The 13,303-nt window shown below is 38.5% G+C and overlaps 1 protein-coding gene across 1 annotated transcript in view; it reads left to right on the plus strand.

Annotated features, from left to right (window-relative positions):
* Positions 1 to 13,303, plus strand: part of PTPRN2 (protein tyrosine phosphatase receptor type N2) — a 959,094-nt gene that overhangs the window by 458,870 nt on the left and 486,921 nt on the right. Inside the window, exon 11 of the mRNA XM_065400104.1 lies at positions 5,577 to 5,656. Within this exon, the coding sequence (XP_065256176.1) occupies positions 5,577 to 5,656 (80 nt within the window). The remainder of the gene's footprint in view (positions 1 to 5,576; positions 5,657 to 13,303) is intronic.

Consider the following 13,303-nt stretch of genomic DNA (forward strand, 5'->3'; position numbering starts at 1 on the left):
GAAAGTGATATGGACATTGCCATATTGATCATACTGCAGCTCTGTTTTTTCAGGCAGTTCATTTGTTGACAGGCAAAATTCAACAAAAAATGTTGCTGGTCTGTAAAACAATGAATGGAAGGAAATACTTATATATTAACACAAGACATATTGTTTACTTCCTCTGCATGTTGAAAGATGCACCTTCTAACCTTCAGATGGATAATACCCCTCCCCACCAGGTTTATATGTGTGAGTAGCATTAAATCAGCAATCAACCTTCAAGTCATTTCAGTGCAAACACTGTAATTACTTCATCTATAGTAAACAGAATAGAAAACAATAGCACATAAGGGTGACAATTTGCAATAGGCTTTGAATGTCTTTGTTAAAAAAAACTAATATGGCTGAAGGAAACATTACTGAAATTAAAAAACAAAAAAGCAGAAGTTTTGACAGCCAACAGAGGGGGTAATTAGTCTGTACATTTCAAGTAATATATTTAGCAGATCATTGAAACAGACATTACATTTTGCACAGGGAGCATTTCGTGCTTATTACCCTAGAAGCCAGATTTGCCTACCTTTGCTGAAAAACATTTTAGCAAAAGTATTATCAGAAGTGTTATGTGTGATTACAGTAATTTAGACGGAATGCATTTTAAGAGCCAACTTCTGCTCTCATATTTAAGTCAAGGGAGTTTACTCCAGATTTGCATTGATGTAAATGAGAGCAGAATCCAGTTCAAACGGTATTAAAAAAATCTTAGGTGCAGTGTTGTATTTTTAGATGAAATGTGCTGCCTCCTGACATTTTTAATTTCTCTTTTAGCTGAAGAAATACCACGTTGCTTGTTCTGATCTTTCAAGCTGGATATTGTGCTTTATATTTATGATCTTTTTCATCTGCACAGCTCAGTGTGAATGCTAGTGTGATGTAATCTGCCACAAAAGGAGGGATTCCTTTACTAACTGGCAGAATCATCAGTGATTTGTGGGAACAGTTTGTTTGCAATCCATCAGGTCATAAACAATAGTGTTCACTTCAGTGAGCCTCAGTATTTAGAGTGATGTAAAGACAATTGTCATTAATATTAGCTAGGCTTCAGTGTACTTGGCAGCATCAAGAACAAGCAATTAATCCATCTTGATCCCTGCTAACTAATTTCAGGTTCTTTTTCACTGTGTCGTAGGTGCATTTTGTGCACCTTCCACCCTTTTCAAAGACTGCAACTCCCATTAAAGCTCTCTTAAAAATATTTATCAGTCAAATATTATTATATTTTGGTGTAACACACTCCTCCTACATATAATGAACAATGCAGGATTCCCAGGAGGACAAGCATTCTTATTGAAATGTTTGTTTATTGAGTGCTTTTTGCCAGAAAACCCCCATGAGAAAAGTCTTTATTTTATGAGCTCCTGAAGCTGTAAGACCATTCCCAATACACCTAGCAGTAAATGCAATTTTGTCTAATGAGCTCAGGGTTTTTTTTAACCAAAATTAATGCCAATGGTCAACAATTTCTGAGGGGGACTGAAAAGAATTTCTGTGTTATCCATGTACAGTAAATATGCCTTAAAAAGTTGTATGTTTTTATCCTCCAGTAAATCTTTTTACAGTACATTCAAGAGTTAAATACTGTAGAATAACAAAATAGTATCCCACATCATAATGGATTACTGAGGATCTTGAAAACCTTTGATTTCCTCTTCCCATTGTGGGAAGAGGAGTTCACCAATATCTTCTCAGTCCCCTGAGAATTTTCCAACCCCAACTGTTTTTCATCTTTATTCCCTGCACTTTTCCAGAAGCCCTCCGGGGCAGTGACAGGTGTTTTCAGCAGAGGAAAGATTACTGTCTCTTTCCTACCCTAGATTGTGTCATGTTCTTGAGTTAGACAGATGGAGTCACTAGAGAGTAACATGACATGCTCCTTCCCACCCAAGGTCATGAGCATCCTGCCTCTATGAAATTCCCCACACATTCTGGATTAGGACCTTGGGCTGCAAGCTTTTGTTCAATTCATGGCAGTACATTGCACTGTTACTGGATTACCTACCAGGCTGGTTCCAGATGTTTAGGTTGTAGGAGTCCATTTTAGGCTCTGAATAGCTCAAGACGATAGAAAGAAATCTTAATCAGAAGTACACAATGCTGCCAAACTCCCTGACCACACTTTTACCTTACTAGTCCCAACTGTGCCAGTAACTCACTCTGTGACCCTGGCAAGTTACTGAGGCTCTTTTTGACTCATCTGTGGGGGTTAATATCTCCTCTGAGTGTGATCCGGATGTCCAGATCCTTGGCTACAATTGTGGAATGGCTAGTGAAGCTTGGGGAGGGGATGCAAAACTGGCTTTTATGCTTCCCTGATCCTGGACTGGCTCTATTGTAGGTTGGTCCCACATTGTTTTATAGTTATGATCAGTTTCATCTGCACAGTTCACTGAATGATAGTGTGATGTAATCGGCCACAAAGAAGGGCTGTCTTTAGTAACTGGCAGAATCATCAGCTCCAGCCATGTGCCTTAGAGCAGCAGATGGTGGGAGACAGCTTAGGAGCATACCCATTACTACTAAGGGTGCCCCTACAGTGGGTGATTCTCCTGTGGCTAACTACCTCAGCTTCATGGCCAGAATCTGCCAGTGACCTGAATGTTTGCAACGCACTTTAAGAACCTCAGATGAAATGCAAGTGCATACACGTGTTAAGTATTATAATATAGAAAATACTATTTAAATGCTGCTGACGAAACATATAGACACTCATCATTTATTAAAATAAACTTCTTTGATATTGGTGACTGGGCATCTGAGTTGTCATTTTAGCAATAGACCTTTCTGTTTTTTCTGAAAAGTACTTGAAGAAAAATTGATTGATTGCTGTCAATCTTCATTGGCTCAGAATAGAATGTGCACACTGGATGTGATGTGAGTAAAGGAGATGGCAGCTAGTGTTCATTGTGCCCACAGCTAGTCCAGGGTCAGAATTATTAGAGCAGAGGGGTAATTCTAATAACAATCTTATTTAATCGCTATGTAATAGTTTGCTAACTGCCAGGAACTGAAATTTCCTAGCCTAAGTCCTGGCTTCTAGCTTCTGGTTTTCTACAGTAGCTTTGAAAACTATTTATAATATTGTATGTATATTTCCAAAAGTGTAATAGAACAACTAGCTTTTTGACTGGGTTTTTAAAGGCTTCCTTGGTTTCTTTAGCGAGAGGGCTCAGATAATGCAATGATAGACAATGTGGACTGTCCAATGTGGACTGCTCACAAACAGCCTCCAGCATGTACGTCACTCCCAGCTATGTCTCTGTGTGTGTGTGCTGCAGCCAACCAGCCACACATTGGCTCTTACTAGCGTTAAAGATTACCACAGGGTGACCCTGATACACTCCCAGTCTCAGATTTCCCCCCAATATGTCCTGTACTGCCCAGTCCTCTCCTAGACAGTGCAAACATATTAAGTCCATTATTCTTTTAAGGGAATAATATGCACACAACTTGTTACCCCAAATGGAGTTGCCCAGACACTTCAACTTGAACACACTGGATTAGATAAAACAATAAAACAAGTTTATTAACTACAAAAAGAGAGATTTTAAGTGAGTACAAGTAATGAGGCATGAAAGTTAGAAATGGTTACAAGAAAAATAAATATAAAATACTTACTGGTGCTTAATTTAACAAACTACATTAGATTCTAAGCAAAGTTCTTACCACATGCTTTCAGCAGTCTTACTGAACAAACTTTTTAGGTGAGGACCCGTCCACCAGAGTCCAATGGCTGCTTCCTTTATCTCTTCAGGTGCAATAAATGTGATGGGCAGGGAGAGAGACAGCGGGGTGTTTGTCCCTTCTTTTTATAGTCCTGTCCCCACCCTGTGAGAAGGATTTCCAGCTGGGAGCAAGGTGACAGGCAGTCTGTGTGGAAGGAAATTCCATGCTGTTTCTTTGCTAAGATATAGATTTTTTGTCCCTTCCCCCTTTCCTGACAAAGAATGGCCACTTAGCAGTTAATGGTCCATCAGCCTTGCTTATCCTTTGTCTCCAAGGAACTGGTTTGGCCATTCCCCAGACTTACCTAGGAAACATACTTTTAGTCATGATTTCAGTTTATGTTTATAACTTCACATATAACGCTGCTACACGCATTTTGCTATGATATTACTGATCAACAAATTATGAGTTTTTAAATGATACCTCACACGGCAGACTTTGTACAAACATTATTACACTAGTGTGTTGGGTGTGAACACAGGGGTATATTCTGTCACAACCAAGTAGATCAAATATCATGTACTGTATGGGTTAACTTTTATCATGGTGCTAAGTTTCATAGCTATTCAGCCTTGCACTGAGCTGTACTAAAACAGCACACGATTACTTCTAAAGCATTCCATTACCTGGTGAGTTTTTAAAAAGGGAATTGTCAGTGTATTTGAAAATTTATGAAAAATATATACAATCTGATTTTTATTCACTCTTTATAATAATCTACGAAGCCTGTAACTTAAATCTGTTTTCATTCTAATTTTATCCCCTTCATCATACATGCACAGCCATTTGGTATTATTGGGGTACTTCTGAGTATGGAACTATTGATGTTGATTTACTTTTCTTTAAAAAAATACACTGAGGCATTTGTTTTGGCAAACACAATGCTTATGATTTTACCATTCGTTATCATGCTGATTAGTACTGTGCTCTGTAAACTGCTCATAGATTCATAGACTTTTAAGGCTAGAAAGGGCCATGGTGGTCAGTTAGTCTGACCTCCTACGTAACACAGGCCATAGAGTTTCACCAAATGGTTACTGCAGCAGGCTCATAACTGTAGTTGAGCTAGAGTAGATGTTTTTAGAGCTAGCCAGACTTGACTTAAAGATGTCAAGTGATGGAGAATCCAACAGATCCCTAGAAAAGTGGTTAAGTACTCACATTGTTTAAAAAATTGCACCATCTTTCTAGTCTGAATTTGTCTAGCTTCAGCTTTTAGCAGTTGGACGTCACTACACCTTTGGTAGATTAAAGAGCCCTCTACTATCAGAAATCTTTTCCTTATGAAGGTAATAGTAGACCCAGATCAAATCATCTCTTCACCTTCTCTTTGTTGAGCTTCTTTTGTCTCTCACTATAAGGCAGGTTTTCCAGATATCCATTGGTTTTAATGGGGCTACTTGTCACATAAGCTACGTTTAGCTAAGGCTGGCAGAATCAGAAAGGACATCTGATTTAATCCTGGATTCTGAGTGCCATTGATGCTCTGTGTGGTGTTTGGGCAAATCACTTGTTTTCTGTGCGTCAGTTTGCCCATCTCTGTAACAGGCACAGTACCTTTACGGTGGGTGTCATGAGGCTTAATTAATATCTGTAAAGTTATTTCAGACATATGATACATTAAAACAAAACACATATAAAGGTTTACATGGATGTTGCAAATGTGTTTAATGAACTAAAAGGAAAAGAAATAAATGATGCCTTAATAGTGTTGCTTAAATTCATCTTTTTTTTAAAGTCTTGTTTTTGATAAGAAGTGTTATGTTGTATTTCTTTGTTACAAATCTCATATTTTTTAAATCTTTTTGTAGCATACGGGGATCAGCTGTGACCTTCAAAATGCACTCAAATGTCCAAAATATTACAACTGCAGATGTTGCCAAAGCAGCAGGTAAGAATCCCCCACCCCTGAACCATGCCCATCCACCATTCAGTTTAGAAAACAGCACAACCAACAACAACAAAAGGAGGGAGCATTCTCACAGGAAGATTGACATTTAATGAAGGAGACAGTTGAGGGGTTAGTGGCACATATGGGAAATTGAAGTGTAACATCTCTGAGTCAATTAAAACTGCCTGAGACTTCATTGTTTGCAGAGGAACTGGATTAAACAGAGGGATGCAGTCGTGGCCTAGCATGGTGAAAAAGGCCTCAGAGTTATGTCTGAGAGAGAAAAATAGAGACTAGATTTTGAAAATGAAAAATTGACACCTGTGACATACAAAGAATTTGGTTGTAGGGGATAATAGGAGCATTATTACAAGTAAATTTTTATTTCTGGATCTAAAAGAAGGTACAAATATGCTTTTATTTATGAGTTACTTTGACAATCCCCATGAACACTTAGGACACAGACATTCTATATCTAAAGCTAAACTGCTTCTATAAAAGCCACTGTTGTAAGCACTGCAGTTTGCTTACTGTCAGCTTGGATACCACTTGTTGTGACTACAAGAAATCATTTCTGCAAAATAACTGGTTTATTTGCTTCCAAATTACCTGAGATAGTTCAGATAGTTTGTAATACCTAAGGATAAATAATTAGCAATATCGCTTTAAAATGGGAACAAAGGAGGTCAGTTTGGATAAACACAGGGAGAATCATCCTTGGTCTAATTCTGTGTGATTTCTGTGCTGTTACGCCAGGGAGGAATTTGGCCCTTAGACTTGAGATGTACTGGTTACTGATTCAGTCCTTGCTGTTTATATGTCTGCTTTTCGGGCCTGATCCAGGGCCTGCTGAAATCAATGGAAAGGCTAAATGGACATTTAATAAGGTTCTTACTCAAGAGCCCGAAGGTCCCAGTATTTTGCTAATATTGGCAATTTAGGTTTAAATAAAAGTTTTATACCGTTTAATTTTTATTAAAACTTAAAACTGCTTAAAAATCTCTTAGAGGAATGCCTTCAAAACACTTAATTTACAAAACAAAACCAGAGCATACATACTTCCAGGGTAGACACTTCATTGTTTCAACTTTATAGCTAAATACGTTAGTCCGGGATGTTTACAATTAAGTAACTTTACGTCAGCCTGGGAATTTTAAAACCAGACCCTGTATACAGAAAATGAATGGGTCCAATCAACAGAACAATTCCACACACCATCACATCCTTGGAAGAAGAAAGGATTTATGAATTGAGGTACTCATATAGGCGAACTAGGCGGCCGCCTAGGGCACCTAGTGGTGGAAGGCACCTAAAAGCCCGCTCAGGTGAGGAGGTGGAGTGGAGGTGAGCTGGGGTAGGGGGCGCGGGGAGGACCGCCCGCAGTAACGGGGGTGGCGCACAGGGGAACCGCTCCCTGCCCCAGAACACCTCCACTCTGCCTCCTCCGCTGAGCACACAGCCCCCGCTCTAATTCTCCTCCAATCGGCGCCGCAAGCCTGGGAGGGGAGGAGAATTAGAGCGGTGCCGGCGTGCTCAGAGGAGGAGGCGGAGCGGAGGTGAGCTGGGGCGGGCTCCTCAGGCGGGGTTAGCTGCAGAGGGGAGGTAGCTGCCGCGGGGGGGGGGGGGGGGGGGGGGCAGGTGGGCGTGGTTAGCTGCTGCGGGGGGTGGGGTTAGCTGGGTCGGGGAGTGGCGGCAAGGTGGAAGTTTCGCCTAGGGCGCGAAACTTCCTTGCACTGGCCCTGTACTCATACTATAATAATATCCATATACTATGGTTAAGGCTACGATTATGTCACAGAAGTCACAGAATCCGTGACTTCCAGAGACCTCCGTGACATTTTCTGCTTCAGCCCTGGGACCACGGGGCTGGAGCTGTCAGCCAGTGGGGACCTCAGAGCTCTCAGCTGCCACAGGTGGTGGGGTCCCCCACAGCTGCCAGCCCCAGAGCTCTGAGCCATGGTGGGGCCCTGCAGCTCCCAGCTGCTGGGGGCATACTTGATCCATGCCCTTGAAAGATAATGCTCTCTGTGTCTCCTTCTTGTGGATGAAACCTTTCTAGGTAACCCCACATCCCGAGTAGCCATGAATGTCTTGATCCCCTTCCTGCAGTTGCCAAACCCCCCTGGCATCCTTGACATAATGACAAGCATTTCTAGCCTCTCTAGTTGCCAAACCTCTCACCTGTGGGTGTGGTATAGGGCCAGTCTTGCTCATAAGATTAATAAGACTAATTATGGAAACAGAATAATTTAAATATTCAGTTGTTTTCTATAGAAGCTTTCATACAGTTTGTTATCTCTGCCTAATAACTTTGTATTCCATTAAACTACAACAATGGAGTTCTATTTAATATTTTGTCAGTATCATGTATCTGACATTCATAATGTGGAAGAAGCTTAAGTTTGTGTAGCTTTCATATTCCAGTCATGTGGATGTTAGATGTGTCAAGTACAATGATGCAATGCAGTTGCACCTCAACATTTTTGATAATGCAAGATAATTCTATAAGTAAATGGCTTGGTAACTGTATATGACACAATAGTCCTTAAAATTAGACAGATTCGTGTATCTTTTATTTCCTCTTTTCAGTTTTAAGGTTAGAAGAAATCTAATGGAAGATAATTATAAATAGGATAATATTTCTCTCTATATGAAACAACACTGTAGTCCACAAGTATTGTAAGTGTAATAATAAGTTACTTATTTGATCTTTATATAGAAATTACATTTGGGAATCATGTTCCTGTATATTCTAGCTCTCTGCAAATTATATTGAACGTTTACAACTGTGTCACCTACGGGTTTATTCTCTTCATACCAGCTTGTAACTCCCATTAACGTTAACATCAACAGGAGAATAGACCTCCTAAGATTGCATTAGTATAGTAAATTCATTGTTGTACTGCTGAATGAAGACCATACAGACGCATATTAGTACCATATGTTTCCTTATATATATATCCTACTGGATCCCATCAAATACTAAAATATTCATTTTATATGATCCTGAAGCATGTTGAGTGCAGCATTTCATTATTACAAGAGCATCTTCCTATGGTATTATGCAAATATTTGTCTCAGACATCCTGGCTAATGTACTGTCTTGCTTTTGAACATACGGTATCAGTGCACATTAAAGTATTGGGAGGAGTGCAAATGGTATAAAAGCATGAAGTGTATCTGTTTATTTTTCCATGGAGTTAAGGTTACTGGACACCATCAATAAAAGCAAAGCATTAAAAATATAGGAAATCTTTAACTGAATGGATTTTAAAACACCATCTTTCATGTGCTGCATTTCAATACGTGTACTCAATTTAAAAAAATAACATAGCAACCTGAAGTCATATCCTATTGCATTTCTATACTCAATAAGTCATATTTTTCAAGAGTGTGAAATCACAATTGTCATAATATACTATTTTTTTAAAAATGTACTAAACCAAATGGTTTCCAGAGAACCTTAAATCCACATTAATGCATTTCTTTTATTTTTAGAAAAACACATTTTGATTTCTTATTCATACTTATGTGAGTGTTATGATTGAAATACTGGGGCTGATCTTCCACTGTCTTATACTTGGGTGAAGTGAGTGCAAAACAGATGTAAAATGCCATCATTTTGATTTTATACGGTTTTATACACCCTCTGGTCTCACTTTGATTATGCAAGGTGAAAGGCAGTAGAGAATTAGACCCATTATGTATGAGAGAAGAAGTGATTTCTAAAGTTTTAATGCACAGAGCTGTAGTGTGTGAGGCTGCTGTAAAACCAGCTGTGCATATATAGTGCGAATATAATGGTGCGGGACGCTCAACATTATGGTAATGGAAGGGCTGATGTGAAAATAGCTGTATACATGTAGTCCCAGCATTACAGTAACAAGAGAGCTGATCTGAAACTGGCACACATTTATATCTGGGTATTACTGTAAAGAGATAGCAACGTGAAATCATCTGTGTATGTTTAAACATGGCATGGTGGTGAGGGGACAGTGAAGGAGAATGCTGCTGAGCGTAAATAGTCCAAGCATTATGGTAAGGGGAAACTGATGTTAAACTAGATGGTAGTACATAGGCTAGATATTTGGGTATTTGGCTAGCTTATGTGAAAACTGTGTGTGTGTGTGTATACACATACCTGCTACTATGGTATGGAGGAGAGCTTGTATATTATGGGCACTGTGGTACTTGTGTAGCTATTGTGAAATCCAATATGCAAACTATTTCTGTCTGTGTAAAAGTTCACTCTCTCACTTATTCTGTACTGGAGACATTATTAAGATATGAATATAACAAGTTTGAAGTTCTGTGTTTTCCCAATATTAAAATACAGTGACCTAAAGAAATGCTATAAAACCAGTGCAAATGTGGAAAAAATGAATTCTTCATAAAATGCTTCTAACTTATTTAATGATTCTCTTATTATTATTTGAAATTTACAACTCCCTTTCTGATGATTCTCCCTCTCCTTTCTCTCCCTCCCCACCCGCCCCAGGTCAAGGAGGTGCAGGCCCTTCCAAGTTTGGGAGTGTTCCTTATAGCTGTGCTTTGTAAAGTGCATAATCACTTAACAAAGTGAGCTGTAAGGCTCTTGACCAAGAATTGTTTCCCATTACTTACCTATTCTGCAAAAATACATGCAGAACTTATTCTCCATAAAAAAATAATCAATAAATCAATTATATTCCCGTTATAAACTATACTGTACAAAAATAATTTGGCTAAAATATCACAGCAGAAATTGAAATGATTGTAATATTGATTATATTTTAAAAAATGCAGGTTAATACACTGTAAATTTAACTCATGTCTTAGATTTTGGAATCTACAAGTGATGTGAAAACTTTTAGTATCTAAAGCTCTAGACATCAAAACTTTGGCAACATTCAGTTTATCATCAAATGCACTTGACAGCAAACATTGCATCAGATCCTTTTGCCATGGTAGCTGAATGTTTGTACTAAAATTATCCGTTGTAAAACAGTGAACAATGTTGACATTCAAAACAGATCGTTTTTAGAATTAAAGGTTTTAGAATGAATCACATTCAGATGAATAAGGCAGTTCACATTGTTTTAGGCTGTTTGCTGACTCAGGCAGAGTTGACATTGCATTGGTTTACACTTGGTCCACAATTTCATCACCATGAGGACTAGAAACATATCATTTTAAAATCCTTGGGTTATGGAGCATCATTTTATTCACAAATATGTTTACAAATACTTTATTGTGTAAAAATTAAATCATATCATATTTGCTAAACCACAGACACTATTTGGATGTATAAACATGGAAAAGGCCTTTCCCCACAATGTTCTACAACTCCAGTGAAAATTTCAAAAGACAGGTAGTTCAGATTCTCTTCTGCACTAAATATGCTTAGAATAGAGGATGGGGGGGGGGGGGCAGCATTACAGGATAAGTTTGTTTCCCTGATTCTCATAGGGCATTTGTGCCAACCCCCATCCATTGGCGTAAATTAAAGCAGTTTACAGGATGTGCTTATTTATGCCTGTTCATAATTGGCATAGCTGTACAGTGCTCCGACAACCCCACCTGCATCACAGTGCAAGGCGGCAGGTTGTGTAGGGGCCACTTATTCCCCTTTATGCTAGCTGATATCTTCCTTGTGCTGGTGAGTTCGCAGCTGGACTGCTACTGCTGGATTCTGATGCTTTGCTCAACCAGACTGCTGCAAAGTGGCCAGAACAGGATGAGAGAATCTGGGCCAGGTAATTTAACGTCAACATTTTCAAAAAATAGGAACCTAAAGTTAGGCTCTTAAATCCATACATAGGCTCTAAATCAGTGCCCTGATTTCCAAAAGTTCTAAGCACCTAGAAGTTCACATTGAAGTGTAATGAGAGCTGCTGGGTCCTCAGTCTGTTTTAAAAACAAATCCATTGCTTTAGTTGCCTAGATAAGAACTTAAGGCAGAGCTTTGCAAAGCCACTTGAGATTTAGACACCCAGTCCCCATTAAAATGACTAGACATTCAAATCCCCTAAACCACTTTGAAAATATCTGCATTGGAGCCCAACTTTAGGCAGATATTTATGACACTCTTGGTATAATGTTTCTAATGTTTAACAAATTCAACAAAATCACTTAAAACTTCAACAGAAATTCAATCTGGATCCTTTTAATCAGGTGACAGGCTGGGGAGATAACATTTTGGGATTTTTAAATAAATTCTAGGGAATAAGTCTCCACTTGAAATGCATTTTTCAATAACATCTTAATTATGGAGTTACTGGTTCATCTATAATATAGCTATAATGTTTGGATGAAATGTTTTTTAAAAATTTGCAACAAAGGTCTCTATTCACATTCAGTATAATTGAAATGTTTAATCATCCTGACTTAATTTTAGCAACTCTTCTCAGAGCCTAAAGAATTGGAGATGATTTTTTATGTGCTTCAGTATTCTTCAGCACTCATTCTACCTATGAAATGTAGTCATCTTTATGGGCTAAAAAGGTTTCTTTCCATATTACTGTATAATGTAAATAAATACATATTGCTGCATAATGTAAATATTCATAATACTTTTCATCCATGCTCTTTAAGTGCTGTAAAGTGGGTAAGTATTAAGTCCCTAATTTACAGATTGGCAAACTGAGGCAGAGAGAGAAAATGACTTTCCAAAGATGAGGGAGTGAATTAGTCAGTGGGAAAGCAAGGGCTGCCTGACTTCCCAATCCTCTAAACTCTTCAGTAGATCAAACTGCATCCTAGCTTATAGGTTTTCTGTATGTTTTGTGCTTGTCTTCACTGTCATCAGCAGTATGATTATTGCATTAATTCTACTGTTATTTATTATTTTTATGAAAAGTGTCCCAGGTGGCTTACAGAAAAAATGAGAGAGATTCATTTCCTGCTCAGGAGATCTTACCATCTTACATGTGACATGTTGAGTTGAGGGTGAAAGAGTAGGAGAACAAGGGATGATTATGTGGTTATTCAGTTTAGATCTCTGCTTATAGGGATTGCTCAATTAAAAGCGTATTTTAAAATGCTAATGGCTATTATCGACTCACTTCTTCTATGCTGCAGCATAATCTCAAGGAGGAATTTGAATGAGAAGAGGCTAATGGTTTACTGAAATCTCACTTATTCTGATGCATCCAGAGCATTCTGCCTTTATCCCACAGATTATATCAGCTCTTGACTAAATACTATCTGGCATTTGTCTGATACATTTTTTAGAGACCATTTTTTGGTAATCTATTAAAGGTTCTTCTCATGATACATTTCTTTGAACTCATTGTAATCCAAGAATTAACTATCCAATCCATTGCTTCCATTTCTGAAGCTGTAAAAATGTTGCTAATATTGCTTGTTGAATTCTTTGGGTAATGGTAATATATTTCTCCTTTTTTTGTGGCGAGTGTCTCTGGAGGAGATACAAGTCATATATTATGAGAAGCAGGCTATGAGGAAGATTATTCTCCATGAAATCTTTCATCTTTTGAAATGGGCTCTAGCCAGTCCTACTTGTCTTCTTGATTTCTCCCTCTGTTTTTTGCATGATCTTGGCAGCTGTCTACACCCATCTGTGCGGGTGTTCTTTCCTTCTCTTGCCTCCACAAGTTTGAAGACTAATAATTTTTTGGCAGTATTTCTGTTTTTTAGGTGAAACTC

This window comes from Emys orbicularis, chromosome 2 (assembly GCF_028017835.1).
Source record: "Emys orbicularis isolate rEmyOrb1 chromosome 2, rEmyOrb1.hap1, whole genome shotgun sequence".
Classification (NCBI taxonomy): Eukaryota; Metazoa; Chordata; order Testudines; family Emydidae; genus Emys; species Emys orbicularis.